Source organism: Nelusetta ayraudi, unplaced genomic scaffold, assembly GCF_046127955.1.
Source record: "Nelusetta ayraudi isolate G7.1 ecotype Tasmania unplaced genomic scaffold, CSIRO-AGI_Nayr_v1 ptg000027l, whole genome shotgun sequence".
Taxonomy (NCBI): domain Eukaryota; kingdom Metazoa; phylum Chordata; class Actinopteri; order Tetraodontiformes; family Monacanthidae; genus Nelusetta; species Nelusetta ayraudi.
Window position 1 is genome coordinate 177,456 of NW_027466077.1, and position 25,963 is coordinate 203,418.

A 25,963-nucleotide genomic window follows, 5' to 3' on the forward strand; every position below is an offset into this window, starting at 1 on the left:
TAGGGAGCGGAGGGGAAGTACCGAAGTTGAAGCGTTTGCAGAAAAACATGGAGAAACTCATTGCCAGATGCTGAAAAATCAGCCGGTTCTGGCTCCGTCACTGCTGATCGTTTGCTCCTGGTTGCAGTTTTCTCAGGAAAGAGAGAAAAAAAAGGAAACGGAGGTGGACTTCTCACCGCCGTCGGGCCTGGATGGGCGCTGAGGCCAAGCCTGCGTGGTTTCACTTCTGCAGCGTCAAACCACACAGTTGGCGGAAGCCAGGGAGCAGAACTCAAACAGCCACCGGCTGCGATTTCACAACGGAGGTGTCTGCGTTAAAGGCGAAGTCTGGAGGAACAATGTGGAGAGTGTTGCTGAGAAATGTTAGCTAGTGTGGTGAAATGCATTCTGTCTCTTTTTTCTTTTTTTTTTAAATGGTGAGCAGAAAACTGGAAGAGTGGTGGCATTCCCCCCCCACCATCGAGGGAACGGGAAGTAGAGCTGAGTGCTGACAGGAAGTGAGCGACAATGGGAGTGGAATGGGGGGGATAAAGGGAGGGGATAGAGAGGTAGAGAGAGGCAGCGGAGGCGTGATACTGCACAGGCGCAGGAAGGAAATCTGGACAGAACCGGACCTGAGTGGGATTCATGTGTCCAGGAGGACGGGAAGGACGACATCAGGCTCGGCCAAACTGACAGCAGAACAAACGCTTTGTTGGTTTTCACTCTGTGGTGGCGGCGGCAGGTGAGCTCACAGGATGGAAAAGGCGGTTCCCATTGTGCCGTTTGAGTCGTCTCATTGGTGCAAAGCCCGAAACAAAGTATCGGAGGTCGCGTGGGAGCAGCAGGGCTAGCACGCGGCTAAAGTGCTAAACGTGACGCTAACCAGGAGGTCTTTTGTTTGTGCACAACTGGCGTCTTGAACTCAAAACACTTCTAAAGCAAGACGGCGCTCGTTAGACGTTGTTATTTTTTTACTTTTACAGGTTTGCAGTTCAAACGTCTCGGTTGCATTTTCTCATATTTCACGTGTGAAGCAATCTGAAGGACGTACAGTCTGAAACATGCAGCCAAGCTGGCTGTGCAGTTGGCACAAACAGAGGGAGGAGGAGGAGAAAAAGAAGAGAGCGATAAGATCGGTTTCCATCGACCTGCCAGATAAAAACCAAAGGGTACTCCCCCCCGCCCCCCCTGGCAGCAGATAAGGGAGTTTAGATCATGCGCCGACCGACAGGAGGATGACTTCATTTCAGCGTCTCCAGAAATTCCAGACGGGGAGGGAGGGAGGGAGGGAGGCCTGCTGTGAAATGGACGGAAAACACACCTGCCGAGGGTGCGGTCAGGTAACAGCACGCCATAAAGCTGTGTGTGTGTGAGAACAAGCGGTCAGCAGTCTGCACCCAGCCTCCAGTTCCTCCACTGGGAGCGCTGGGTTCCAGACGGACGGACCAGCGGCGAGCGATGGGTCACGGCAACTCTGCCGGGACTGCGGGTTCTGTTCACGAGGGACTGGATGTCACCAGGCTGAACCATGAATGCAGCGTTCTGGCTTGTGGACCAAGTCACTGCTGGCGCACAGAACCCAGAGGTGGGAGTTCCAGAGTGGAACCATGTCGCCAAGATATTTATCTAGCGGCAAAGTGATCCAATAGGAAACAGAAAGCAAAATTAAAACCTAAAAAAATACAACAACAAACCCTGAGCTTTGGTCCACTGAGGGCTGGGAAATGTGAAGTGATAGAAAACCAGGAGAAATCTCAATTTGTAAAAACATACGTACACTACCAGCCAAAGGTATGGACACAAACTTCTGATTTAATGGCTTTTCTTTCATTTTCATGACTATTTACATTGTAGGTTGTCGCTCAACACACACACAAAACTATGAATGAACACATATGGAAAATGTATTCAACAAAAAAGTGTGAAATAACTCAGACAAGTTTTAGATGCTCTAGAAGAGCCACCCTTCATATAAAATATATAACATAACATATTTTGGTATTTAACTTTTTTTTTTCTTCTGCCACATTAATCCACATATCTTGCTCATATATTTGATGTCTTCAGTCTGTAACTACAGTGTAGAAAGTAGTCAAGATAAAGAAGAAACAGGTGTGTCCACAATTTTGACTGGTGTGTTAACTTCCTCTGTGTCAAACAGACTGGACAGGTATAATATGTGTCCTGCTGCGTTCCACTGACCAACTAAAAAACCAACCGTAAAACTAAATCTAAAAAAAGAGGGCTGGGGGTTGTGGTCGTCCTGAAGCCGCTGATCCAGTTCACAGCCGAGTGCCATCGTTGCTTCGGTTCCGTCAGATCGTCTGAGCGGACGACAGGCGACCAACACTGGGCGGCAGCACCAGTAAGCCGACACACGGCCAAAGCAGCTCATCTTCAAGTCAAATCACTCTGCCGACTGTGTGTGTGTGTGTGTGTGTGTGTGTGTGTGTGTGTGTGTGTGTGTAGGGGGCTGGGTGGGATTACCATGGAGCTTTTTTTTTTTTCCTCTCCCGTCCATGTGACAGTCAGAGCTGCCGGTCAGTGTGACATTTCCCAACAGAAAGCCCATTCAGGCTGGGGAAGGTGGCTGAGTGGGCGAGAGAGGAGACCGGAATGTGTCCAGTCGTGGACTATTAACTCCCCCCCCCCACCCCTCGCCCCTCGCCCCTAACTCCCTCCACACACACACCACCACCTCCCCGCCCGGCTCGGCGTCGACAGCCTCGTCCGTCTCCGTCCGTTTACTCTGGAGTCACTAAAAGTCACTCTCTCCCCAAGGGAAACAGCCTGGGGTGGCTGAGTGTTGACAATACAACACAACACACACAACACAAGCACACACTGTGGACAGCCAGCCAGAGGACACGCCCCCTGCGCTGGCTCTCAAATTAGAAGATTCTGAAATCCAGTTCCACAGGTTAAAACGCAGAGGGACACACACACACACACACACACACACACACACACACACACACACACACACACACACACACACACACACACACACACACACACACACACACACACACACACACAGAGGGTGAAGAATAGCAGGATTCCGCACCAGTATTCCGAGTTTTCCAGCGTGTGGGACAAACCCAGCTGTGTTGTGATGTCGCCAGCATGTGTTGTGGACACACAACCGTCTGTGTGAGTGGACGACCGCCAGCATGTAGGCAGCCGTGTCCAGACGAGTGAGTGATTGAGTGATTGAGTGAGTGACCTGCTTCTGCAAGACCCAGAATCGTGGTCTCAATTCATACTTGGGAATTGATCGTATTTCTTAATAAGAAGGATTCTCAAAGATGCGAAAGCGGAAGCTGGAAAATGGAACGCTGAGGAAAACCCTGCTGTGAGAACAGCATAAAACGGCCATTCCGTGCTGCTGGTGTCGAATAAAAAAAAAAAGGTTCACATTCCGTGGTGTGGTGGTTTATTGGATTCAAAGACGATGATGAAAGTGAAAATAACAGAACGTAGAAACTGTTTTAGTAGCAGCACTGCGAGCAAAGTTCAGGTTCCAGCCTGGTATCAGGCACCATTACAATTCAATGTTGATTCTAACCAATAAAAACATGCATGTAAAAAACAATATGATTCTCATTTTATCCAGTTGAATTGTGCAGCACTGTTGCACAATTCCATTCTCGGTTGTTTCAACATAAGCAGCTTGTGTGAGTGTCTCACCAATCCAAGATACAGAAAACTGAAAAAAATAATAATAATAATAATAACAAAGAACCTCCAGACTGTCAAACACAGCGGAGGCTGAACTGACACTCGGGAATCAGGTCACAGACTGGTTCTTATGCAAATATCCCATTAAAACCTGCTGTGCCACCAAGGCAAACAGTTCCGCCTGCTGCTGTAAACTGCAGGGTATTAGCCACTGTCACAGCTTCAAGGGAGCAAACACCAAAACAACAGCCCTGCACCGTCATATCGGACAATAAAGATAATTCTGAACTCAACAGTATGGTGCGTTCACGGCCTCGTGTTGGGACAACAGGTGAATCCGCTTTCCAAGCGTTCTGCGGTTGAAATCGATGCGCTTTAATGCCTGGCACGTGTCCGAAGTCACTGTGGGCTACTTTAGAATTGAGATGGCACTTTGCTGGGTTTTTTTTTTTTTTTTTTCTTTCCCCAGAAATGTCGCGTCTGTTTTTGAAGAACAAGTAAGGAAATTTTTGATTTGTGGGACATTTAAACGTTTGTGGTCCTGCGAAACGGCCATGTATGAATGAAACAGGCGTAAAGTTGGAATTGACGCTCCGGGTTGAAATAATAATAATAAAATTTAAAAAAAAAACTTAAAACAACTACTAAACTTCATCCACCTGTCCGGCGCTGACAGATGTCGAGTATTTTGAGCTCTTACCTTGCTTTCAGAGACTTTTCCCAGCGGTTTCCTGAAGAAGGAAGTCCTGGCCGTGAAGAAGTATTCCTCCGAGTCCTCCTCCAAGCTGCTGTAGCCGCTGCTCATCGTGCTATTCCACGTCATTTGCGGGGCACAACTCTGGACTCGAATTCGGCCGCATTAAACCCACGCAAGTAATTGACAAAAATGTGGACAAAACGCGCTGTTTGGCAGAAAAAAATCCGGACGAGCTTCGAGACTCGAGTCGCTGTTAGCTTGAGTCGACGTCCGCTCTTGAAATCCTCCCAGCGGCGGCGGTCCGCTTCTTCTTCTACTACTATTACTTCTTCTTCCCCGTTCCCACTTTAACAAAACTCCGCCGGGCTCATTTAACAGTTTCCATATTTCCGGCGAGAAAGTTTCCAGCACAAAAAACAAAAAAAAACTAGTCCAGCAGCGTGGAGGAGTAACCGTCCGGTTCGGACAGCGAGGGGGAGTGAGACGCCCTGCGGGGAAGCTCCGGCCGCGATGTGATCCTGGCCCTGCCTGCCTGCCTGCTAGACGACGTATGATCTTCGTGTGACAGCCGGGCTACAGTAGAGACACGCCCACTACGAGCCGGCAACCAATCGCTCGTTAGATGCGCAGTGGCATTACGCCCAGGCTCTGCCCGACAGCCAATCCGCGCGGCTAGATGATGGATTTAAGCGAAGCGGATGAGTTTCAGATTATTGTTTTTTTAAACAGTGGAATAATGGCATTATCATAACAATAAAGCAAAAATTATGTCATTTAAAAAAAACGAACGCAACGTCAGTTTTTCTTTGTTTTTTGTCAAACCCCCAAATTGCGTATACGTACACACACACACATACACACACACACACACACACACACACACATATATATATATATATATATAAATATCATGTTAACTGAATGTTAATGGAAATTTTAGTGAATACATGAAACAGGAAGTTCATATTATTGATTGTAACATTTTCATTAAAAAGGTAAACAATTTCTTCCCAGATTTGCAGTTTTCTGTTTGCCGGCAAAGTCTCTTCAGCCCGCTGGATATTTCTTCTGTCATTAAGACCAGAAATAATGATACTTGATAATAATACATGAAAAAAAAAAACTGACTTCAACAAAGAGGAGCAGAACGTCGAAAGCCCACAGGCGCAATGTGAAGCCGTCCTTAAACCTCAGCAAATTCAAAGGCCAGAAAAAAACACACGGGCAACGAGAATAAAGTTCCCCGCATTCCTGGGATGGGGGGGTCAAAGGTCAGTTACAGAGCCGCTCCGCTCAGAGTGACACCCTCAACTACACGGGGCCGATGCACACGCACACTCAGTCAAACTCGGTCTTACCTCTATCTGCAGGCAACAAACCAGCGCTAACACTCCTGAGAGTGAACTCAACACAAACCCACGACACAAAAAACAAACTCCGGAGCCCTTTACCAGCCTCGGCTGCTGGACCGACATGTTTTAATTGCCGAGGCCGATGTGCGGCGCCACACCACCGCAGGGTGGAAATGGTTTCCGCCAAGCTGCTTCCCAAAGGCGCGCTCGATTTTAACGCATCTTTGTTTGAGCACGTCGACATCAGAAGAAGAAAGTCAAAATCAAAATGTCGTGTGCTGTACGCCTGCTTATCTCATGTCTTTTATGGGGGTCTCTGGTATGTTTGCCCTGGAACAAAATTAAAAGAAAAGCTTGTGTGAAAATCAGCCAAACCCAAATGAAAAGACTCCACATGTTGAGGTCTGGTTGAACCATGAGGAATGTTCCTGCTGCTGAGGTGCTGCTTTTAACCTCTGTAACTGGGCCCATCCAGGAATCTTTAAAGGATTTTTGTTGTTTTTACCCACCCGGTGTTCTGTGCCAACGCTTTTATTTTCATTTTTTTCAAATGAGGCCAAGAACGTTGAATAAACTTGCTAATTTCCCATAATCGGCGGTTGCTTTTCTGCACAAACATCTTATTTGTAGCGGCACAGAACACGGGTTTGTAACTCTGAGTGAATTCACTCATTCCTCTGCAACAGTAATCAGCTACAGAGGTTGAAAGGAGCTCCCCGTCGAGCTGCCGCTCGATCCAAAAAGTCTGCTTTAAACACGAATTAAACATTTAGTGCTGCAAGCCAACACTGAGAACACAGGCCCGTGAAACGACGGGTGAGCTCAGTTTGCAGCCACTTTAAGGTCCAGCTTCTGTTTTCCTGCAGCTTTTAATGTTGCAAAAGAACCAATAAAGCTACAAATACAGCAGCAGCAGCAGCAGCAGCAGAGGGTTGAGCTGCACTGGAAAAAAAAAAAAAAAAAAAAAAATTATGGTACATCTGCACCAAATAAAGCCGAACCCACAAGTCACACACACACACGTACGCAGGCACGCACACACACACACAGAAGAAGCGCTGGGGGAACATCCAGAGCACATGACAGCAGATTTTTCAAACAGACAGGCACTAATTTAAAACCAGCGCAGCTGAAGATCTGGAAAAGAAAATCAGCTCCCGGTTGACTTCACTTCACTGAATAAAATGTTTCAGACTCGTCCAGAACACAGAAATTCACACGCTCATTATTATTTTTTTTTTTCCCACACTTCGAGGTTTCCTCCGACTTCCAAACAAGTGGCGCCGCCAGAGCCGCTGTGGTTTTGTTCTTTTGTTTTGTTTTTTTCCTTTCTTGAGGCGCCTCCCACCAATTATTTCAGTTATTTATTTAAAAGCCGGCAATTGAGTTGTTTACGTGCTGAACAATTAAAGGAGCAGCCCTGATGAAGAGACGCTTATGGCGGACCACCCTCATCTCTGAAAAAGTATGTAATTTAGTCGAGGACGGGAGACGCCGTCTGAAATTTTACACGCGCCTTTTTTTTTTTTTTTTCCAAACCGCACCGCCGTCCTGTCGTATAGTAACGTTTTCAATTTACACGCAGTCAACTTAAGTCACGAGCCCGAGCCACAGCTAGAGGTCAAAGGAACATGCACGCCGTCTGCACGCTTTATTAAAGTGTTCAATTATCCTCCACGGTGACGTCTACTGTTTTTCTTTACTCTGTGACAACAAGGAGCCCAGTGTGTGTGTGAGTGCGCTCCTGCAGGCGAAGTTCTGGTTAAACATTAATCCACTCTGGAAGTCAGGAGCGACCTCTGGATCACCTGAACGCTGACGTCAGACGGGGCAAGACACAAGTGCTGAAAAATGTGATTAAATAATAATAATAATAATAATAATAATAATACATTTGATTTGATTTCTTTTTACACTAAAATAAATCTCAAAGTGCTACATAAAAACATCAACATGGGGAACAAAATAATAGAATAAAACAGTTCACCAATCAGGAGAACTCCTAAAATAAGAATTCCTCAACTTTAACCAGCAACCTAAGGATTCTTGTTATCATCTCTACAGTCCTCCGCTCTACCAACTGAGCTATCAAAGGGTGAGAAGCCACACGTGAACGTCCAGCAACATTCATTACTTTGGTGAGGACAGGAACCATTCAAAAAGTCAGTCCTTCGAGCCGGATTTGAACCAGCGACCTAAGGATTCCTGTTATCACTTCTACAGTCCTCCGCTCTACCAACTGAGCTATCGAAGGGCAGAAAGGCAGATGTGAACGTCCAGCAACACTCATTACTTTTGGGGAAGACAGGAATGCATCAAAAAGGTCAGTCCTTTCGAGGCGGATTTGAACCAGCGAACTAAGGATCTCTATTAGCACTGCTACCAATTGAGCTATTGAAGAGTGAGAGCTAGCGCCTCTACAGTCCTCCACTCTACCAACTGAGCTACCAAAGGGCCTGAAACCAGATGTGAATGTACAGCAACGTTCATTACTTTGGTGAGGACAGGAACCAATCAAAAGTCAGTCCTTCGAGCCGGATCTGAACCAGCGACCTAAGGATTCCAGTTATCACTTCTACAGTCCTCCGCTCTACCAACTGAGCTATCGAAGGGCAAGAAGTGACATGTGAATGTCCATCATGTTCATTAGTTTGGGGAGGACAGGAACCAATGAGAGAAGTCAGTTCTTCGAAATGTCCTATTAATACCTTATGTTTAATACATGTGTCTGTGGTTAAATCCGATAATTGACAAGGGAGGAATGGCTGAGATCTCAGCCGTAAATGTTAGCATTTGGTTAGCGTGTGCGCACACACACACACACACACACACACACACACACACACACACACACACACACACACACACACACACACACACAAATTTAGCTCAGTTAAAATTTACTTGCTAATCAACAGCAGCGCTTGAAAGCCTTCTGATGGTATAAATCCTGACCCAGGCGACGTTGGCCGACAGTGACAGAGGTTAATCGGCGCAAAGACGAAAAAGTCACGGCATGCGGGGAGTCGGGGTAGGGGTCGCGAAGGGGCCCGCGGGGTGAAAGGTCAGACTTTGGGGAATGTGTCATATTTAGAAGCAGGGACGACGCCCAGGTAGGCAGATGGGGTCTGGAACTTCCCCCCTCAGGCTGCCTTCACCTCAGCCTGGTTGCAGCACCGCCAGCATAAGTGTGTTGACGTTTGTGTCGCGCGTGAGCAGGTGTGTATTTCCAGGTGAGACGTGCGTGCCTTTGTTCCGCAAGTGGCCGTGTGAGTCCACTCTCTAATTTAGAGGCTGTAAAGATAGCAGTGGCTGGGTGTGTTTCAAAAACACACACACATCACTTCAAAGATGAGAAATGACATCATTACACACGCTAATGAGGTCAGGTTGTAAAAGAAATAACAAAAAAGGAAAAACTCGAGATGCTTTAAGGTACTGTATGCTGAATTGATTCTAAACGTGTCTAAGCGTGAAATGCACAGTCTGGTGCGGCGTCACACTTCAAGTACAGGGAATTCAACGCTTCTTTCTTTCCAGCGCATTCATTTTCACCCGGGTTCAACACACAGTGAAAAGATCAGGTCGTGCTCAGCCAGGCAGCGGCAGGTTCCCCGTCTGCAGACGTAGAAATGGAGACAAGACGCAGAGCGGAAGGCCTGTGTAGTCCTGACACACCTGTGCTAAGAGGACAGTGTGTGTGCATGCGCATGTCTTTGTGTATGTGTTTGTGTGTGTGTGTGTGTGTGTCTGTAGGGCTCCTTTGTTTTGGGACTTACAGGTGTTAAATATCTGACCTGAGCTCTCTGTGGCCTCGGGGACCTGTGAACCTGATCCACCAGTTACAGTGAACAGCAGAGGTGTTATTTCCAGAGTGAGTGCTGGCAGCGTCTGTGTGTGTGTGTGTGTGTGTGTGTGTGTGGACACCACACAATGATCCGTCCCTATTCATCTTGTCTGTCAGTCTGTGCAAAAGTTCCTCCCGGAGGCCCGTTTTTACCTCGATGATTCCCGGCAGTGAACAAAAAAGAAACAAAAACCGTGTGTGCCGTGATCAAAGGGCCGGTGGAATGCCAACGGTAGATCGCTAGCAGGTTCAGTCGGATCACATGACAGACAGACGGACAGACAGCTTTCAAGCAGCCCTGCGCGGGGCGAATTACACGCCTGTTGATGGTTGAACTGGGGAGCAGCCACACTGACCTTTGGGCCTCAAGTTCCGGCAGCGTGACACAGGCCTGCTTCACCGAGCAATTCCGAGCTTCACATTAGCACAAGCTAATCTCACCGCCATGGCTGCTGTCACGAGTCTGAAGGTCCTTACACAGCGGGGAGCGAATTTTAAAACCTCTTCAAGTCAAAGCAACCTTCCACACCGGCAGCGACTTTCCATGGAGCGAAAAAACACCTGGGTTTTGTTTTTTTTTGCTTACGTGTCGAATTTTGTAGAGGCGAAAAGGCGAACGGCTAGAACCTCTGACCAATCAAAATGATGTTGGCACGTCGATGACGTCACATTCAAAACTTTCCAGGCTATTGCCTGGTGTGCAAGGACCTAAAGTCAGCAGCAGCACCTTGATAACAAAGATAGCTAAGATAGATTAGCCAAGAACATGAAGACTTGATCTGATAGGACTGCAGTGGTTGAACATGCTAGTGACACAATGCAGTGGTCCTGCAGTGAACATGCGAAACATGCTACAGCAGCACACAGCAGTGACTTTGTGTTTCAGGTTTGTGGCTATAAATAGAGACGCTGGGAGGGAAACGTGGGCCTGTGTGAGCAGCGTAGCTCTGCTGATAAAGGCATAATCGAGCTTAGACAAACAATGAAAAGATCAACTACAGGCTCATAACAAGCCCTGGCATGCATGGTCCCCCTCCCCCCTGCAGGAAATGTACAGAGAGGATGGAGGAAACACAAAAAGGCGACAGGTCAGCATGTTAGCGGAGGGAGTGACGGACCGGGTCCGGGATCGGCTGCCAGCACCAGACCCCGCACAGAGACAGCGTTGTGTTGGCCATTTTGTTTTCTTAGAACTGTCTGGGGGTTTCTGGGAGTTTTTTCAGGTTTTTCAGAGGAAATCACCTCCTCTTGCAAAAACACAATTTCACTCAATTCAATTAGGGAGAAAATCAGCAGGTCCAGACAAAGTCCGCTGAAAGAAGCAGTTCTGCAGAGGCACAATGGCAGAATTGTGAAGAGTTCTCACATACGCACACGCGCACGCGCACGCACACGCACACACACACACACACACGCACACACACACACACACACACACACACACACACATGCACACATGCAGACACAGACAAGGAATAATTCAGTTGAATCAACCAAATGTTCACTGTGCAGGTTTTACTGTTGTGTGTGTGCGCGTGTGTGCATGTGTGTGTATATGTGTGTATGTGTGTGTGTGCACACGGAGCTTCATGAATGGTGGGTTGTGTATCCGTCGCAGTCACAGTTTCACTGCTCTGCTGTATCTCAGGCCCAGATTGTCGGCCAGGATAAGGATTCAAGATAGCGCAAACAAACACACACACAGGTTTACACACAGAGGAGTGGCGTGTGGCGTCCCACCCTGACGCTCATCTGTGTTTTCCTTTGAACCACCCAAAAGTTCAGCAGCAGCGGCAGCAACAAAGAACGCCCTCAAGTTTCTGTTAAAGGTTTCAATTAACCCCTGAAACAAGAGATAAATACACACAAACCCATATTTGTCTCCAGTGATTGGTTAACTGCTCAGCCCCGCCCCTCCATTGTCAATCCATGACACGCCCACTGTGGGGCTTTCACGGTGGTTCAGTAAGCACATGAGATCGCACTTGTGCAGAACCCGCCGGATAATCTGAGGGAAAAGCAGAAAAACAACAACGCCGCTTGCACGTTATCACTAGTGGGCGGAGTCTCATCAACCGCCAGCCGCCACAAAGCCCGGAGGGGCCTCGCGGCCGGCGAGTGATGCATTTCGGCTTTGTCTGCGAGAGTTAATCCCTCGTCTCAATCCGCCCAGATTACCGCATCCTGTCTGCGTCTGCGGCTATGGAAATCATCCGTCCGTCAATCACGACTTCACCAACTCTGACTCGGTCTGCTGTTCTGCTGCATGAAAAAGACACTTTGCAGGAACTAGTCTGTCCCCCAGACTTCCTCTCTGAGCTCAGCTGATGACCCTCCCCGCCAGGGCTCACGTCTCATTAGGGCACAATAAGCAGCTGATTAAAGGCGAAGATGAGCTGCAGGAGGAGCCGGAGCTCGATAAGCAGGAAGGAAGGACGGGAATCTGATGTGAGATGACGGGGCGGGCGAGACAGTCAAGCGAGATAGTGGAAAGCATTGTGGCAGAGACGATCAAGATGAAGGGAACAGTGAGTGCAAGTGAAAAGAATCTGTTAAAACTGCATGTAAAAGTGCTTTTAGCAGGACTTTACTGAAAACTGTCCAATGAATGTTCCAGCCTTGTTTTTCTTAGTCTATTTTCATGAAGCCAATGCACAACGTGACACCATGACTCGACAACACAACCTTGCCGCGGGGTTGAGAAATTGTGAAATTTGCTGCTGCTGCACAGTGATTTCAGTTTCAGTGCACAAGAGGAAGGGGGCGCCATTCTTTTCCTCAAAGTCTAATGCCAGAAAAAAAACAACACAGATAAACACTATGATGTGACCCGTGTGTGTGTGTGTGTGTGTGTGTGTGTGTGTGTGTGTGTGTGTGTGTGTGTGTGTGTGTGTTTGCGTCCCGTCAGGATGGAATGAGATGCCAGGCGCTGCTATTTCCAGAGTATCGAGGCATCTGGTTGCATCTCCACTATAATCATCGCTCCATCTTTAGCAGTCTGATGTATAATTTCAAACTAGAAATTCAGCTGGAATTTGTCTCTTTTCGTCCTTTACTTTTGCTCTTGTTGTTGTTGTTGTTGTTGTTTTTGGTTATCATCATTTTCTCTCAAACATTCTGCTTCTCCTTCTGCAGCGCCAATCAGGTTTGATCTTCAGGTTTAATTACAGACGGTGCAGAAGCGCGTTGGAGGCAAAGAAACAGTTGCCAGAAAGCAGCAAAACCTGAGGAGAAAAGTGGAACATTTTCCCACAGTTCAGCGCACTTTCTCAACTTTTACAACACTTTTCCTTCCCGCTGTGTGTGTGTGTGTGTGTGTGTGCGCGTGCGCACGCGTGTGCCAGGAGTGTATTTACTGTAGCGTTACCTCGCCCCAGCTCTCTGTTAATGAGTAACCATCAGAGCTCAGAGAAAACACACGCAACATTCCAGCAGCTCCTTTTGAAAGTGGCCTCGCTCACTTTAAACTTTAAAAAAAGAAAAAACTTCTGTGTGTGTGTGTGTGTGTGTGTGTGTGTGTGTGTGTGTGTGTGTGTCTTTTTTTAGCAGCTTGTTAAAGCCACTGTCTCAAAAGCTTCTGCAGTAAAAGTTACTTCTCAGGGTCGCTCGGTCGTTCTGCAGATACTGGCTTTAAAAACTGTTATTCTATCTGCGCTGTAAACGCTGTGGTACTCCTGTTGCTTGATGTGATTGGTCGGACACGAGCCCGGTTCCTGGTTCTGACCCCGACCCCCACACCCCCACCACCACCACCTCCCCTATCCCTCCACTTTGTTTCTCTCCCCTCTGTCTGTTTGTCTTTCCCAGCAGACAGGAAGTGACCTCTGCTGCTGCTTGTTCTCCGCTTTCCCCTGCGTCAATCATCCACAGCCGCTCCCCGAAGCCCGACCAATCGGAGGGCGGGGGCCCCGGCGCTAGGCCGCACAGGACGAACTCCCGTTTACCACCGAAGGAAGTAACGATTTACAGACAGAAAGACACGATCGGACTCAACAAGGTTCAACTTCTTTTCTTCTTTTTCTGACAGAATTATTACCGTCAGTGGCTCAATCTCCAGGTTTTACTTTAGCTCTCTGGCAGGACAATAACACCAAATGTTTAAAATTCTTTGTCTATTCTTAATATTTTCCTGCACTGCTGCCAATTAATTCCTGTACACTCTGGCTGGCTGCCCTGTCGGATCTCCATTACCAGGACGGTTGACTCAGGTGTGTGCGTGCAAATCATCCAAAGAGTTACTTCATTCCACGTGCCTGTGACAAATCAATGATTTGCTCAATGTCAGCGGCACAATATGCTGACAGCAACAGTAGGCAGCAAATACATGAAAATGATGTACAAACTAGATAGAATCACTGATAAAGAATTTGAAAATTCACACAAATATTACCATTGGATTGTATTACTCGTGGATCACTATTTAATGTCATAAACTGATAAAGCGGGTTCAGGTAGGTTAGGTACAATACAATTGTGAATGTTTGTACAAACAATGATTTGGAAACTTTAACAGTCTTCATATAACCACAAGAGCCACAAAAGTTCCATCTCAGAAGCCCACACCAGAAGGAACAATTAGCATTCTTATGTCCAGATATATTAGCACTAGCACTGGCAACAGGACTGGTGAATATGGGAATTCAAGTCAACTACTTGTGGCAGCTGTTGCTGACTCGACTTCTGACTTCAGACCTCGGAACTGACTCAAAAAGCGCCTGAGGTGTTTCCAGAGAGACTGAGCGCCCCCAAGCGGCGACGACACCTGTACTCATCTCCGGTTACTTTCGCTGACTCACAGCGGTTTTCCTCGCCACAAACCGCCGGCAAACAGGATGCCGTCCGTCGAGGACTGACCCGACTCTGACGCTTCTTTCACTCACTTCAACTTTTGTAAGTTAAAGAAAACAAACGAAAAGAAGCGAATGTGATGACGAAAAAAGTTGCTTAAAAAAACAAACAAAACAAAAAACACTTGCACGCTGCAACAAAAAGTGAAACTTTTGACGCCCCATTTCATAAGCTTATTAGATTGTTAGCATTCTTATGCTAGGCTAAAAACAATTACTCGAAAGTACCTGATTATTTAATTAGTTCTTCTTTAAATAAACAGACACCAGACAAAAACAAGCTGCATGGCGTAATTAAAGACAGATTATTGTTATCTGCGACTGAAAACATCCAGTAAAATAACCGCTGCATGAGAAAGTTGCAACACAATCAAGTGTGAGGCAGAGCCACTACACCCCGCGCCTCATCTTCCACGCGCGCGCTGACTCCAGCTCCAAGGTTTTACCTAAGGTGAGTGGAATTTGACCGATCACGAAAAAAAATAATCTTCTACTGACTCATTCTTCTGATTGGTTATTATCAACAAAGACGGTTTCTTGAGTTTTCTTATTTAGTTGTGATAGAAACAAACCTATTGTTGGTAAATAAAGACGTAAAATACAACTCCATTAGTTTGTTTCTTCAGCTTTTTGTCCTTGTTCTGGTTAAAAGACGCTCCACTCATTTTGCCTGCTCGCACATGAGTAGAAAGTCACAATTAGGTGAACTGTTTGACAACACTGCACTCTCGTGGCCATAAATGGTACTATACCAAAACATTTTGAGAGTTCCTTATTATTACTGCTGACTAAACGAGAATTCAATTACGGCTGATTTATGGAAAGCAGCTTTTAACTGACAAACCCCTGACTGTTTCTTTTTTTGCAGTTAATTTTGAGCTTCTGAATCGCAAGTAGGTCTGCAACTTGTGGAGCAGCGTGAAAAGGAAACAAAAAGGCAAAGACAAAACGAAACCGCAGCATCCGGCGTACTCACATGGTACTGCGTGTTGTTGTTGAGTTGGTCCTGACTGACGGGGGAAGCGATGGGATGGCAGTCCAGACTCACTCGGTCCCGACACGCCGCGTGACACGTGTATTTACAACCTGCAGACGACACAACGCATTTATTTGGTACAGTTGTGAGGTCGGTGCCAGTACCTCCAGAGGCCACGGGACAAGGCAGCGAGGATAAGGTGGAAGGTAGCGAGCTCTGTGAGTCTGTAACGTTTATGCAAATGTGTGTCTGACACCGAGTTTGCAAATTAGCTGAGAGGCACAGAGACGCGTTTCAAATCGGGTCAAGAGAGAGTTGGGAGGTTTTTTGAAAATAGGACCACGACAACAACCGTCGACACAAGCCTTCTGGTCAACCACTGATCCTGCAGCAACTCTCACTGTAGTTCAAAAAACATTTTTGCTCAGCACTAGAAAATACTAGCAGAATGTGTAGTTACCCAATTTGAATATATACAATATAATAAAGTACATCCATTCATTCATCCATCTATCTATCTGAAACTGTGTGTGTGTGTGTGTGTGTCCCACTGATCCTACCTGCCGACCTCCTGGTCACCTGCTGTCCGACTCTATCCGACAGTTTACACATGGCTGCTCCCATCATCTCACACACACCCACATACACACAGTGAGGGAGAGAGAAAACTCGGCCTCCTCTCTCACACAGAGGACATTACATCACCTCATCCTAAAATAACACACTGCTGGCTAGATCCCCTCAATCACACACACTCACACACAGACACACACACACACACACACACACAAACTGCTGTCCATCTCGTCGTCTTTTCCGTGCAACATTTCAGTCCTGCTGGTTGTTTCAGGTGCCGGTCTCCACTCAGTCCAGGCCGCCGGTCTGTGTGTTGCTGTGCTGAGTGGGTGATTTAACAGTCAAATAGGGGCCGCAGTGCGATGATGCACGCACACGCACACACACACACACACACACACACACACACAGGAGAGGAGGGGGGCACCGTCGCTGCTGGATGCAGGACTGCTGAGTCAGTCACTGTCTCATTCTCCTCTCCACTGTTTCTCTTTGCCCTCTGACGTAGCTTGTTATGACAAAAGTGTGTGTCTGTGTGTGTGTGTGTGTGTGTGTGTTTGTGTGTGTGTGTGTGTGTCTACTGTTTCCTGTTGCCATTCATGCGTTCACTCTGTCATCTATCTGGATCGCCCATCAACAATGACCACTGAGGAGGAAGAGACTTCTGCATCCATCCATCCATACATCCATCCGTCCATCTCCATCCTGCATAGATAGTCTGTTTGTCAGGAGGTCAAAGGTCAGATGCCACTGACTTGACAGACTCTATTCCCGCCTATGTGTCAAACTCGGTTTTATTACTTGGCGCCGACTCGCTAATCAGGTGTGTGTCTGTGCAGAGACGCAGCACAATGAACACTGAAAGACACACACACAAGTCTGGAAGGGAAGTTTGACATTTGGCATTTTTTAGGTTTTCCAATGCTTTTACTTGGAAGGCAGGAAACGATTCATGAATTTCAAAATAAAGGTATTTCTGTGCTGGAATCAACAGTTGGACTACATCCAGCTCTCACGTGACATTATTGTTCGCAGCATTCTTTTCAATGAGGTTAGAAAGCAAAGACAGGTGTGTGTGTGTGTGTGTGTGTGTGTGTGTGTGTGTGTGTGTGTGTGTGTGTGTGTGTGTGTGTGGTGCTTATTTAAGGACAGAGGTGCTAAAAACAGAGAGCACCTGTTGTTTTCTAATAGTCTAATTAGATTTTCTCTTCCACGTGCTGTGACACAGTGTGACTGAACACTGCAGCTCAAATGTTCCTATCATGGCAATGCAATACACACACACACACACACACATTTTTCTCTCTCACTTCAATTTACATTACCAATCCGCCAGATCACCCTCAGATTTTTACAGCACTCCTGATGCTACTTCCTGTTTTCTCAGTTTTAAACTGATTTGTCTGAGCTCTGCTTTCTCTGAGTGTGCAGAAACAGAGCCAACACTCACCAGAGCTCCTCCACAGCAGGATGACTTCCAGCCTCCCCGAGCGCCGCATCACTTTGGGGAAACGGTAGAAAAATCCAGACACCCTCCGCAGAGTTCTGCCAAAGTTTTTGGCGAGGCCCATCGTTCCCAAACACACACGGACTCACTGTCGGCCGCAGACGCGCACATGAATACACTTTGTGTTTCACACTCGGGCAAGTTTAAATCCAAGCGGAACTTGATGCAGACCCAAACTCATCCCTCCGACTCAGCCTTCACTGCCACCCAGGGTCTGTCAGCGCTGGCTCCACCCCCGACACAGCCTCACCCCCCGTGTGTGTGTGTGTGTGTGTGTTTATTGCTTCTCAGAGCCAAACTGTCAGTGTCTGAACAAACAAGGCTTCGCAGCTGACACACACACACACACACACACACACACACACACACACACACACACATATACACACAAATATTCCACACATCACAGTTCTCTACTGCATTATGGTGAAAACACCGTTGTTTATATATAAACATTGTAACAAACAAACGTTATATTAAATAACTTGTGGTGTTGAAAAATTAATTTTTAAAAGAGCAACAGCACCAAGGTGCTGCTGCCTGGACAAAATGCGTTGTAAGTGATTGATTTTGCATGTTAATAAGTGAACTAGAGGTCAACTGGGAGAAAGCCATGGGCAATGGAAATGCCAAACTTCACTGAAACTTCTTGGCGACATTCAGAACCAGTAATGGACCTTTAACTGACCTCCTAGAGGAGGCAATCAGCCTTTTAAATGACCAGAAACATCAGTCAGCACACTTAGCGTGCACGCAAAGTACACAGGAGGTCCATCAGAGCAGCGGCAGGAAGCACCGGGTTCAGTCTATTATCTGCAAACGAAGTGAAAAGGCTAAATGGATCCAAGGCTGTGAGTCAGCCTGCGTTAACGGCGTCTAACGGTCTGACGTTTCTGTTCAAGGCACAGACAAATATGAATTTTCATCAAAATGTCATTTAAAAGCTAACTTTTGTTGGGTGCAACTATTGTTTTTTTTTTCCTACCACATTTTTTTGTATGACGCCTACTCTGCTCCACTCTACCCTACTCGCCCACTTTTAGCCGTAGACTGGCCCGACTGCATGCCGACTGCATTCCTGCTGCTGCTGCTGCGGAGCAGCGCCCTGCCAAGAGACGTCACAGAAAACACTGTCATACGTTTCCTTCCAAACTGTTTCGAATGTTTCCTGAAAGTCACTCGAAGAAGCAATTTTTTTTTCTAAATTATGGAATGTTTGGATGATTGTTTGAATCACCAACCTGGAGGGAGGTGTCACAATTCATTTTAGGGACCTTAAACTGTGATTGGTCCCTAACAGCAATGTTTCTTAAGATACTAAATGTGGGGCTTCAAAGTAAAAAAAAAAAAAGAGGAAGTCAGAAAAGAGTTTCGTAGACACTTTGTAGATCACTGGTGTAAGTGAGGGGAAACTTCTGAGTCGTTTTGTTTGCATTTGTTTGAAAACTATTCAGGAAACATGTGTACCTTTAAGTGGACCGAGAAGACCCCCCCCCCGTCCCACGGCGCCCCCATCCCCCACTGAACTCACCTGCACAGGTGAGGCCCCGCTGGAAGATGTAGCGGCAGCAGACATCGCACCAGCTGTCATCTCCTCCCGCCTCGAAGCAGTGGCCCTCCCCGGACTCCTCGATCACCCGGGGGTCCCTCTCCCCAGGTGAGAAGATGGTCCTCACGTCCGGCGGCCTGAAGCCCCTCTTCCGGCTCCGCGCAGGACCCCCGCCGTGTCCTTCCGCAGCATCCACCTCGCCGTTACTCCTCTCGGGACTGGCCGGGCTCTCCGGCTGCGCTCTCTCGCACCAGGCCGCCTCCAGGTGCTCCAGGCGGGGCGGCTGCGGGGACGCGTGTCGCCGGACGACTCGCACCACCGCGCCTCCCTTGTTGGCCTTGGAGACGCGCATGTTTGCGGCCGGCGGCGGCCAGGTGGCCTCCGGCGGCTCGCCCAGCGACCTGCTGACGTGAACGGTGCGCACGGCAGCCAGTGGGGGGTCGTCCGTGGTCGAGGAGCGCGCGGGCACGTACTTGCGTCCCTGGTGACCGACGTTGAACATGACGCAGCGTCCGTCCCTCAGCGCGTCCGTGCGTCCTGAGGACGGCGCCCTTCTCCCTCCCCGCTGCGCTGCGACGCGTCTCCAGTCGGCGGGGTGACGTCAGCGCTCACGCCGAGTGGTGGCGCGCAGCAGGTTGAGGCGGTCAGGTGTGCGGGACAGGGGGTGCGGATCCCGTTTGAGGGGCAGTACGCGTCGAGTTGCGATAGGAAAAGTGCCAATTTTGAGTTGATTCAGAGGGAGGAGGCGTTTAAAACATCCAATATCAAAGTGTAACACCGTGACAGTTTTACAGGGGCGGTCCTTGTCAATTCGGCTTTACTCGCATCACATACAGGGGTGTGTATGCTTGTTTCGCCGCTTTGGAAAACACTCCTGAGATTTTGGAGGCTGAAACATAGTTCCTGTTTCGCAGTAGGAAGTGCAGAGCAACTAAACGCCTGCCTTGTGCAATGTGATTATATTTGCATACCGACTAATCACACGATGAGGGTCTCAAAGAATGAAGTTGCTCCACAACAAACTGACGTTCATAGACTGAAAATTAACTGGATCTGAGTAGTCGGCCAGCTTCCTGTGGAAATATTGAGCGTGCGTGCGTGCGTGCGTGTGTGTGTGTGTGATGTGCTGTTTTGGGCTCCATGCAAAGAAAGCTTAACAAAAACTTTAATAACACAGATTTTTATTTAACATTTATACATTATTTTTAGGTTATAAAGAGAAACAAATTTAGCAGCAGCTTAGCAGGCATTTAACTAGTTCATTGGCAGCGAACTTATTCTGAAAACAAACAATTTACACATTAAGCAAAATGCCAAAGCCTACAAAAACTCCAAGAAAATATAGTATCTTATCTATCAAAAAAAGTGCAAGTGCTGAAAACACATTTAATGCATTCAGACAATTCATTTTTATTCTTAATAACAAATGTGCAGATTTAGAACAAGAAGAAGAAGTCCCTGACAATAAGGCAAGTATCAGAACTATCAAAAGATCAGAACTGTCTAACTGTCTGTGAATAAGACAACTGCCCATATGAACCGCTAACTCCTGCGATTGATACAGATTAATGCGGACGCTTCGCTTCGGGCTTCACGTGTATGTAAACAGAACCAGTACGCCACAGTATTCATTTTGTTCCTCTCAGGTCCACCGAACACGTTGGTGCGGAGAGAAAAAAACGATGAACGGATGAGCTGTGAGAACAGGAGGCTCCTCCTCGCATAGTGGCAGTTGTCGCTGCGCGGCAGCAGGGGGCGCCGCTGAACCACACCAACCTGTCAGCGAGCTCACTGCTCCTCGTCGTCCTCGTTGTCGCTGTAAAAGGCCTCCTCCTGAGCAAAAAAACATGAACGTGTTGACATGAAAACAGCTCGTCACAGTGTGTTCGATAGAGATTCACCCACGCAGGAAAGAGTTTTTGATGTTGTTGTTTTTTTTTAACGTACGTATCCTCCGTGACTCTGTATCCAGGACAAGTAATTTTCCTGCAAAAATCTGGCTCCGTTGGCGTACATTCGCGCCATGGGCAGCGTGTGGATGTCGGAGAGACGAGTTGTGACCTGGCGAGGAAGAGAAACACCGTCAGTCAGTGGGGGCGGTGATTTAGTTCAGCGAGCTGCTGAACGCTCCAAAATAAGTACATCAAATAATAAGAAACTCAGAAAATTAAAAATCCATCCACCGTTTTTAATTAAAAATGAAAAACGGTCTGCTCACCTCACAGGTCACGGCGATCTGGGTTTTGGGGGAGGCCTGCGGCCCCAGGGCATCCGGCTGAGGATTCAAGAGTCCAACTCGGATCAGGAAGGTCCTCATCAGCCTCTCGAAGAAGGAGTAGTTCCCGAAGAGTTCGCTTGGCACGCCCATCTTGCTCAGCATCTGGAAACAGAGAAAAGAGGAAAGCGAGAGTCAGCGGAACGTCGGCGTGTTTTGTTTGGCTGTAGGAGCAAGCGGCTTCTTACTTCCTCGTTGAGCTTGTCCCCGGCTTCCCTGAGCAGCAGGGCGATCACCCGCTCCACCTCGTCTGCAGAGTAGAGCAGAGGAGTCAGTCGGTAAGTCAGTGTTAGGGGTCCACACACCCAGTGAGGCCGCCGCTCGTCAACACACACACACACACACTCACCAATATCATTGTCTTTCTCGACCTGCGGCGACGTGAACGGGATCTCCATGGCCAGCTCAGTCAGCTTGCTCGCCGCCTCATCCAACTTGTTCTCCTCCCTTGCGCCGTCTGCAAGAAATTGTTTTAAATGCGTGAAAATCGAGGTCAGAGGGAGACAGCTTTAGAAGAAGAAGAAGAAGAAGAAGAAGAAGAAGAAGAAGAAGAAGAAGAAGAAGAAGAAGACTCAAGGTCCCAACACGAAGCAGCAACTCGAACACTGACCTTCGTCTGATGGGCCGTTTCTGAACCCAATGTCGACAGGTTTGTTCTCCTCAGGTTCGGACTGCTCCTCGTCTTTGATCTGAGGCTTCAAGCAGCTTAGAATTTTAGGCAGTTTCACTGTCCTGCGCTTCTTCTTGTCCTTCTTCCTGTTCTGCGAATCCTTTCCGTTGGCCGGCGTGTCGGGAGACGACGGCCCCTCGGTGGAGGAGAGGCCCCTCAGTGTGGCCGTGTCGTCGCTGCACTGGGGCAACACCACGGCGCTGTCTGGCCGCCTCCTCTTGGTGTAGGCCATGAGGAGCTTGAACTCCACCGAGTCGGCCATGGCCTCCAACTCCAAGCTGGTTTTGGGGGTTTGGCTGGTGTTTTTGTCGAGGGGGTCGTAGATCTCCACGTGACCGTTGGCCATGTTGGCTTCCTGCTGACAAGAAGGATATAAAGAAAGAAAGAAAGAAAGAAAGAATTCAAAAGAAGGAGAAAACTAGTAATTCTGACCTTTAAGTTACAACAAGGGCAAACACGCTCTCTGAAATCAAACAAAATATTTTTACCTGTCACTTCTAACAATGATCAGTTAACTAGTGAATTGCATTATTTTGTTATGGACGATTTAAAAACACATTTGGCAAATTAAAACCATCGATTGAAAGACAAGAGATATAAAAGGGCGCCCCCTGGTGGCTCAGCCACGACAACAATTAATTGGATGTGGGTCACGCCAAAACATGTCCCGACAAAACACATCTGCGCATTTACACATTAACTGCTTTTCACTTGGAGGGGAAAGGGTAAGGACTCCAATCGTGTGTTTAATTTCTCTATTTCTATGTTTCTTTTCCTTTCATTTCAGAGTTCCTACAACATTAAAAACCTGAAAAACCCAAATCCGTTTTTTGTCCCTTCTTCCCTTTTAACGATTTTACAAACACACAACGAAACTGAATAGCAGCCAGATACTGAAGGTTGACGTTATCCTGAAAAAAAGGGTCTGAAACATCACTCATTGCACATTTTTGCCAATTCTACAAAAAATGTGCAATGAGTGACTTTTTTTTTTTTTGAAAACGTCACTCCGGAAGGTAAAAAGAAAATATCAGGAATACTAAGATTTAAATCGGTTGTCAACCGTTTCAACCGCTCAACAACGATGAAAACTATGCCTTAACCGGCGGCGGTTGCCAGGTCGAGGCGTGTCCCACTGTCAAGATTAGGGTAAATAAAATGCTAACCGTTGACGTCCTCGTCACACCAGCGGTTATTCAGGATAAAATAGAAAGGGGGGACACACACACCAAAACGAAGCCAGTCTTGTACCGACTTTTCGCTCACACGATGAAACTTTTCATTCAAAACTCGCCACCGGTTGCTTTAACTGTTGACCACGTCTGACGCTACTTCGCCAACTTCAAGTTCACGTTTGTGCCAAGCACATGCACAGTCTTCCTTCAACAACGTTGTTGAATTTAAAACACACACACACACACTTACCGCAAAAAGTCCACTTAAGAAACCGTATGAGCTGAAGATATCCGTCCGTAGTGATTCCGTGTCAACTACACACTTAATGTTCCGGGCGGCCAACACGGTTTTTTTAACAAGTGTGGCGCGGCACAACGTCCTTGCGTCATGATGACGTGGCGTACAGCCGTGAGGTCGTCGACCGGTGAGCGCTGATGATGATCCGAAACGGTTCCTCCTTGACGACCTGCTGCGACTGTCTGAGGAAGTGTAGTGTTATGGGTGGTGCGAATTTGGACATCTGGTGATTGTGACTCACTAAAAACAACAACAACAAAAAAAAACAACTCAAATATTTCGTTCTTACGCAGTAGTGACGAGTTGTGGCCAGAAGTCGAAAGTGAAACTGGAACACATTGCTAAGGGTTTTTATTTGGATTTATTTGAAAAGCATCAACCTTCGCTTCTGCACAATTTAGACTGTCTTTTGCACATCTGCTTCGGTTGTTTGTTGTCCATAGGTTGACTTGAGCGTTTTGGTAACTACTGAAACTACTGTTTAGTTTGGGGGTTTTTTGTACTGTTTTTCAGTGCTGCAACAGTCTAGTTTCCCAAGTTGTCAATGAAGCACATCTATCTATCTATCTATCTATCTATCTATCTATCTATCTATCTATCTATCTATCAAATTCAATTCTACTTTACTTTCCCTCAGGCAAATTGGCTTTCCAGACACAACACAACACCACATAATAGGTATGAAGTATTAAGTGCAGTCAGTCATTAGTCATTAGATCTGTATACACACACACACACACACATGTATATATATATATATATATTATATATATATATATATATATATATATATATATATATATATATATATATATATATATATATATATATATATATATATATATATATATATATGTATGATAATGAGTGGCCACGCTTTTTTATATATTGTGCCCCCAACATAATAATCGTGTGGCCATGAGATATTTATTGTCGTGGCCACGAGATAGTTAACACGTAGCCTTTGACTACGCAGTCACAACACCGGCTTCACGTAAAATAACAAAGGTTTATAGGCTAACCAACTCTTGGGGATATAGAAACAGGGCATAATTGCCTTTAATCGCAAAGGATAATCAGCATCACTCCAAAACTGAAAGCTGCATGTAGACAACCATCCCGCTAGCGGCACGATTAACCATATGGAGGTCATTCACCATGTCGTGGTCACGCGTTTATTATCTCGTGGCCACGCTCACCAGACCTTCCTCAATGTGGACCTTTGCCTGGTTGATGCTCGACTTCTTTTGGAATAAACTTGCTCTTAAATAATCATGTCTGTTTCAACGAGGCTTCCTTCATCGTCTACACATCACGGCTTCCAGACAAACTACTACACTGGACTGAAGTTGTGAAACGAACTCCTGCTGCTGCGATCATGTGTGACGAACAACAGTAGAAGTGATTACTCACCTCCAGCGTCGCCCGGCTACAACTTCCCTACTGGGGTAAATACAGCCGAGGGCAAAGGTCGCAAAACTGAATATAGTTTTATTGCTGGTCTTACCTGAACCTTACCTGTACCTAAAGGCCAAGTCACGTAAATTCTAAGGAGACACTCCCTGAAAGGGGGTTTCGGTCGAGCCGGGATTCAGAACGGACGTGTTTGCTGCCGAGCACCTTGGACTGAATGAGGAAGTCAATTTAAAGAATATATACCTTTAGCCAGAGTTGTTGTTCAATCACCTTTCTGTGGTTTTGCAGAAGCTCTTGTTTAATTCGAATGTAACCTCAAGGTTGCTTCGACTCCAAAAACAAACTGAATCTTGATGAGGCCACGTTAAAAAAAAACAAACAACAGCCTCCAATTCCAACTCCCTGAATCTTGACACCTGTCTGTTTTGCCGGGAAGGAAATTCCCTGCCGTGACTCAAGGAACTCGTTTCAAACCTGTCGACTACCTGATAAAAGTTCTCTGAGTTGTGTGACATTCTGGACTTTTTCTTTTGTGTTCCCCCGACCACTGGAGGTTTTCAGTGAATACCCAGGGTTGCCAACAAGGCGGGCTATGATAGCTTCTGCTTGATGCTCAATCCACCCTGCCTCAAAACAACACCTCAGCGCGAGTTAGTGACCTTACACATAATCCAGGCAACTATTTTAACTTCTGTCTTTTTCCAAAAGAGGAAACGGCTCGAGTTCAGTGATGACTTGACCGATTTATGATAGGAGGTGCCAAAATAAAAGATCGGAGACGAGCGTACAGCATCACATCTTCTTTTTAACAAACAAGTGAAATAAAACATTCAAACTTCAAGTAATTCCATCGTCATCAGCAGAAGGAAAAAAAAAATAATACAAAAACCAAAAAAAAAAACCTGACTCAAGTCCTTCAGAAACTGCAATAATTCAAATAAACGACAACAATAATAATAATAACGCCATCTCTTTTTTTATGCCACTGATAAAACAAGATCATTGCAAGGAGGTCAGAAAATGCCATGCATAGCCAACGCTGATGGGACGGTTTGACAGGAAGTGGCGTCGCTGCTCCGTCAGTGTGCGTCACAGCCCTCGTGGAGTCACAACCC

At 46.8% G+C, this 25,963-nt stretch overlaps 2 protein-coding genes and 2 non-coding genes across 9 annotated transcripts in view; all 4 read right to left on the bottom strand.

Moving 5' to 3' along the window:
* rassf3 (Ras association domain family member 3) overlaps window positions 1-19,636 on the bottom strand; it is a 36,952-nt gene extending 17,316 nt beyond the window's left edge. The window contains exons 1-2 of one of the 5 annotated variants that reach the window (XM_076029906.1): window positions 18,997-19,636; window positions 15,383-15,492 (exon numbers count right to left, since the gene is read on the bottom strand). In XM_076029906.1, coding sequence (XP_075886021.1) covers window positions 15,383-15,492; window positions 18,997-19,516 — 630 coding nt within the window. In that variant the 5' untranslated portion in view covers window positions 19,517-19,636. Of the gene's footprint in view, window positions 1-4,363; window positions 4,945-15,382; window positions 15,493-17,408; window positions 17,570-18,996 lie in introns of those variants that run through there. The other 4 variants (XM_076029905.1, XM_076029907.1, XM_076029909.1 and 1 more) reach the window with 4 other exon arrangements.
* On the bottom strand, window positions 7,880-7,966 carry trnay-gua (transfer RNA tyrosine (anticodon GUA)). Its single transcript is given in 2 exon segments — window positions 7,880-7,915; window positions 7,930-7,966. It is a non-coding gene; the product is annotated as a tRNA-Tyr (tRNA).
* trnay-gua (transfer RNA tyrosine (anticodon GUA)) lies at window positions 8,238-8,324 on the bottom strand. The gene is given in 2 exon segments: window positions 8,238-8,273; window positions 8,288-8,324. It is a non-coding gene; the product is annotated as a tRNA-Tyr (tRNA).
* Window positions 19,637-20,180: 544 nt separating the features above from the next.
* Window positions 20,181-23,563, bottom strand: LOC142890691 (apoptosis facilitator Bcl-2-like protein 14). 2 transcript variants are annotated; one of them, XM_076029911.1, is made up of 7 exons: window positions 23,385-23,563; window positions 21,900-22,317; window positions 21,639-21,746; window positions 21,478-21,539; window positions 21,233-21,394; window positions 20,962-21,075; window positions 20,181-20,847 (listed from the first exon to the last, which is right to left on the bottom strand). In XM_076029911.1, exons 2-7 carry the CDS (start codon window positions 22,303-22,305, stop codon window positions 20,803-20,805), a joined length of 897 nt encoding a protein of 298 aa, XP_075886026.1. In that variant the 5' UTR covers window positions 22,306-22,317; window positions 23,385-23,563; the 3' UTR covers window positions 20,181-20,802. The 2 variants fall into 2 exon arrangements, with proteins under 2 accessions (XP_075886026.1, XP_075886025.1); XM_076029910.1 differs by having other exon boundaries at window positions 21,900-22,314; window positions 23,385-23,559.
* Window positions 23,564-25,963: the final 2,400 nt, after the last annotated feature.

Excerpts from the sequence above, each read along its gene's own strand:
- LOC142890691 (XM_076029911.1), bottom strand. The coding sequence starts at position 22,305 with ATGGCCAACGGTCACGTGGAGATCTACGACCCCCTCGACAAAAACACC. Across the intron at positions 21,747-21,899 it reads AAACGGCCCATCAGACGAAG|ACGGCGCAAGGGAGGAGAAC; the intron begins GTCAGTGTTCGA and ends AATTTCTTGCAG. Across the intron at positions 20,848-20,961 it reads TACAGAGTCACGGAGGATAC|GAGGAGGCCTTTTACAGCGA; the intron begins GTACGTTAAAAA and ends TTTTTTGCTCAG.